This window comes from Condylura cristata, unplaced genomic scaffold (assembly GCF_000260355.1).
Source record: "Condylura cristata isolate star-nosed mole 26May11 unplaced genomic scaffold, ConCri1.0 scaffold00004, whole genome shotgun sequence".
Lineage (NCBI taxonomy): Eukaryota > Metazoa > Chordata > Mammalia > Eulipotyphla > Talpidae > Condylura > Condylura cristata.
The window spans coordinates 1,062,431-1,065,116 of NW_004567105.1; the positions used below are offsets into that span (position 1 = coordinate 1,062,431).

The 2,686-nt window shown below is 63.8% G+C and overlaps 1 protein-coding gene across 1 annotated transcript in view; it reads right to left on the reverse strand.

Moving 5' to 3' along the window:
* Positions 1–240: 240 nt before the first annotated feature.
* Positions 241–2,686, reverse strand: part of FAM118A (family with sequence similarity 118, member A) — a 13,156-nt gene continuing 10,710 nt past the window's right edge. Inside the window, exon 9 of the mRNA XM_012735098.1 lies at positions 241–1,209. Within this exon, the coding sequence (XP_012590552.1) occupies positions 1,190–1,209 (20 nt within the window). The 3' untranslated portion in view covers positions 241–1,189. The remainder of the gene's footprint in view (positions 1,210–2,686) is intronic.

Consider the following 2,686-nt stretch of genomic DNA (forward strand, 5'->3'; position numbering starts at 1 on the left):
GCTCGGCCTGGCCTCCGGCTAGCTGTGCCCGTGCTGTGCCCGTCGCTGCTGCACCGCGGCTCGCCCGCCCGCAGGCTCCGGTCTCCGTCCCTGGTTGCTCTTGGCGCCTTCCTTAAAAGCCGCTGGCCTCGCGAAAGGTGCAAGCACACGCAAAGGCGCCGCGTGGGCTGCACAGCTGAGGGCCGCTGTAGCTAAGTGGGGGTCACCACGCGCCCCGTGACGAAAGAACAGTTGAGCACGTGGAGTTAAATTAAGTTTATTTGTGACCAGGTAACATAAGGTTCCGTCCCCGCTCACCTGTCAGGCCCTGCACACTGCACCTCGGGACGACCAGGCCCCAGTGCCACCACTGGGCGGTGTCTTAGCACAGGCAGCCCCTGAACCTGGGCGGGGCCTGTGCCAGTCACCACAGCCCACACCCAGGCACCGGCCTGGAGACCCCTACGGGCGAGCCTGCGCCCGGAGCCCGCCACCCCTTGACAGGGCTGCGGGTGGGCTGAGACGAGGAAAAGGGGGGGATTCACACCGCAGAACGCAGGTCAAAGCCCGGGGTTCACATTCGAACAACTTGGCACGGATTCCCTGACAGCTGGCAGAGCCGCGCCGCGCAGAGCTGCACTGGCCTCAGGCTGTTCAGCAACAGCATTTGGAACCAGTCACCCAAGTCACTGAACCCCAAAGGCGTGTGGCGCCCTAATGCCAGGTCAGCCTGAGGTGCGCACCTGTACTTCACTGCTGAACAATGCAACAAACATACTTAAAACTTTTTCTACAGTAACAGATGTTTAGACATAAAAACTATAAATGTGTTTGGCGTCTCCTTCTTTGGCAACTACTGTTGCTTGCAAGGTCTTCGCTCCCCACCTTATTTAAGAAGCCACCTTGACAGAGGGCTCCTCAGCGGGAGTCGGAAGCAGGCACGCTCGTGCCTTCCAGCGATGCAGGCCCTGAGGTAGTTGCCCATCGGTCTGTGCCAAGTATGCCTGAGTCTGCGTGCTCACCTCCTGGGCGTCACACGGCGGGCCGTCGCCCGGCCTCCAGGGCTGCCCCACACGGCACTCGGGGTGTGTGTGATGTGTGGGACTGAGACCCGCGTGGCATGCTCGGAACACTCCTCGTGGTTCGGGTATGGCACTGTGGTCACAGAGGCTGGTTTTCAAAGCTGCAGGTTTTATTGTGTTTAAAGAGTTCAAGACCCTCCAGCATCATCTGTGTGGACAAGAAGAAAGGAGGAACTGAGCGCCAAGTTAACCTGAGGACGGCTCTGCCAGCGCATTTCCGTTTCAGGGAGTGGTTCTCCCACGTGTGGAGGAAATCGGCCTGTTCCGAGAAAGGACCCAAGCCCTCTCTGCCTGGCGCTGCTCCGGGGCGACCAGGAGGTACGGTCAGTGGGGCAGGGATGGGAGTGGGGGCTCTCAACACAAGGGCACCCCCACATGGCAAGAATGAAGGCCCAGAGCGGGTGCCACACCCGGGTCATCTGCCTGGTCCTCGAACTCGGCAGGCCTGGCCAGGGGCACCAGCGAAGTGGCCCCTTCTCGCTGCACACGGACCAGGAGAACGTTCTGCGGGAAAGATGCCCGCGGGCTTTTCTCCAGAAGCCTGGCACCCCAGATGCACAGGGGCTCCGGGGACCCTCTGGGTGGGCCTGCGGCCGGCTCCCCGGGCGAGCCCGCCCGCCTCCAGAGCTGCCTCCCAGGAGACGAGCCCAGATGGGAGCAGCAGAGACGAGCACTCGGCGAGCACTCCCGGGGGCTCACGGGGCTTCAGCCACTCCTGGCCGGGCGCCGGCCCCGGAGGCTTGCCGAGAGGCTTCGAAGAATCTGCTCGGGGCTGTACTGGCGACGCCCGAGGAGGCAGCGTGCAGCCACAGGCCCCCTCCGGCCACCTCTCTCACAGCGCGCGGCCAGAGCCGCCTCCGCCTCCCCTGCCCCATCCCCCTGGGCCACGGCACTCGCGAGCAGCCACTTCTCAAAGCCGCCTCGGTCACGTCACCGGGTGGTTTGCGGCTGCGGCAAGTCTGACTGCGGACTAGGTGAGCGGGGCCCGCTTCTGAGGCCAGGAGGACAGAGGCACCGTGCAGGGCGGCGGGCTTCGGCGCGCGCGGAGACCCTGTGACCGCGTGCAGGCGTCCAGCGAGTTTTACGAAGGTTTTCTAAGGTGAGCGAGCGTGAGCTCTGCTCTGAAGCCCAGCTAGGCCAACACTTCCAGGTGTGGCCAGCTGACCAGGAAGCCCGCGGCGGCCGATGTGACGTCACGGCCGAGAAACGGCAGTGCCAGGAGGAGGGCACCTCCGCCGGCCGGCGCCCTGGGGGCAGGGCCGCCTGGCGCGAGAGCTCGGCCAAGGCGGGCACGTGACTGGTTCTCCGGGAAGTCTTTGAAAGAATTAAGAGAAGTTGAACATTGAAGCGCAACAGAACAGACCAAAGAAAGCAACCCAGCAAGTGCCGACGGCGTGTACCCGAGAAAGGGGGCACACGGGAGACAGGACGACCAGGAAGCCACAGGTTTGCCCAGAACTAGAGAAAACAGCCCAGCACGGTCCGTACAAACTGCCGCCCACACACCTCGCGGGAGCTCGAGACATCGAGAGAGCCCAAAGGACAGCCCGGGTGACCACCCGTCACCGCGACAGTCGGCACCGACCCTCTTCATCGAGAGACCTGGACAGGGCCAGGCGCTGGGT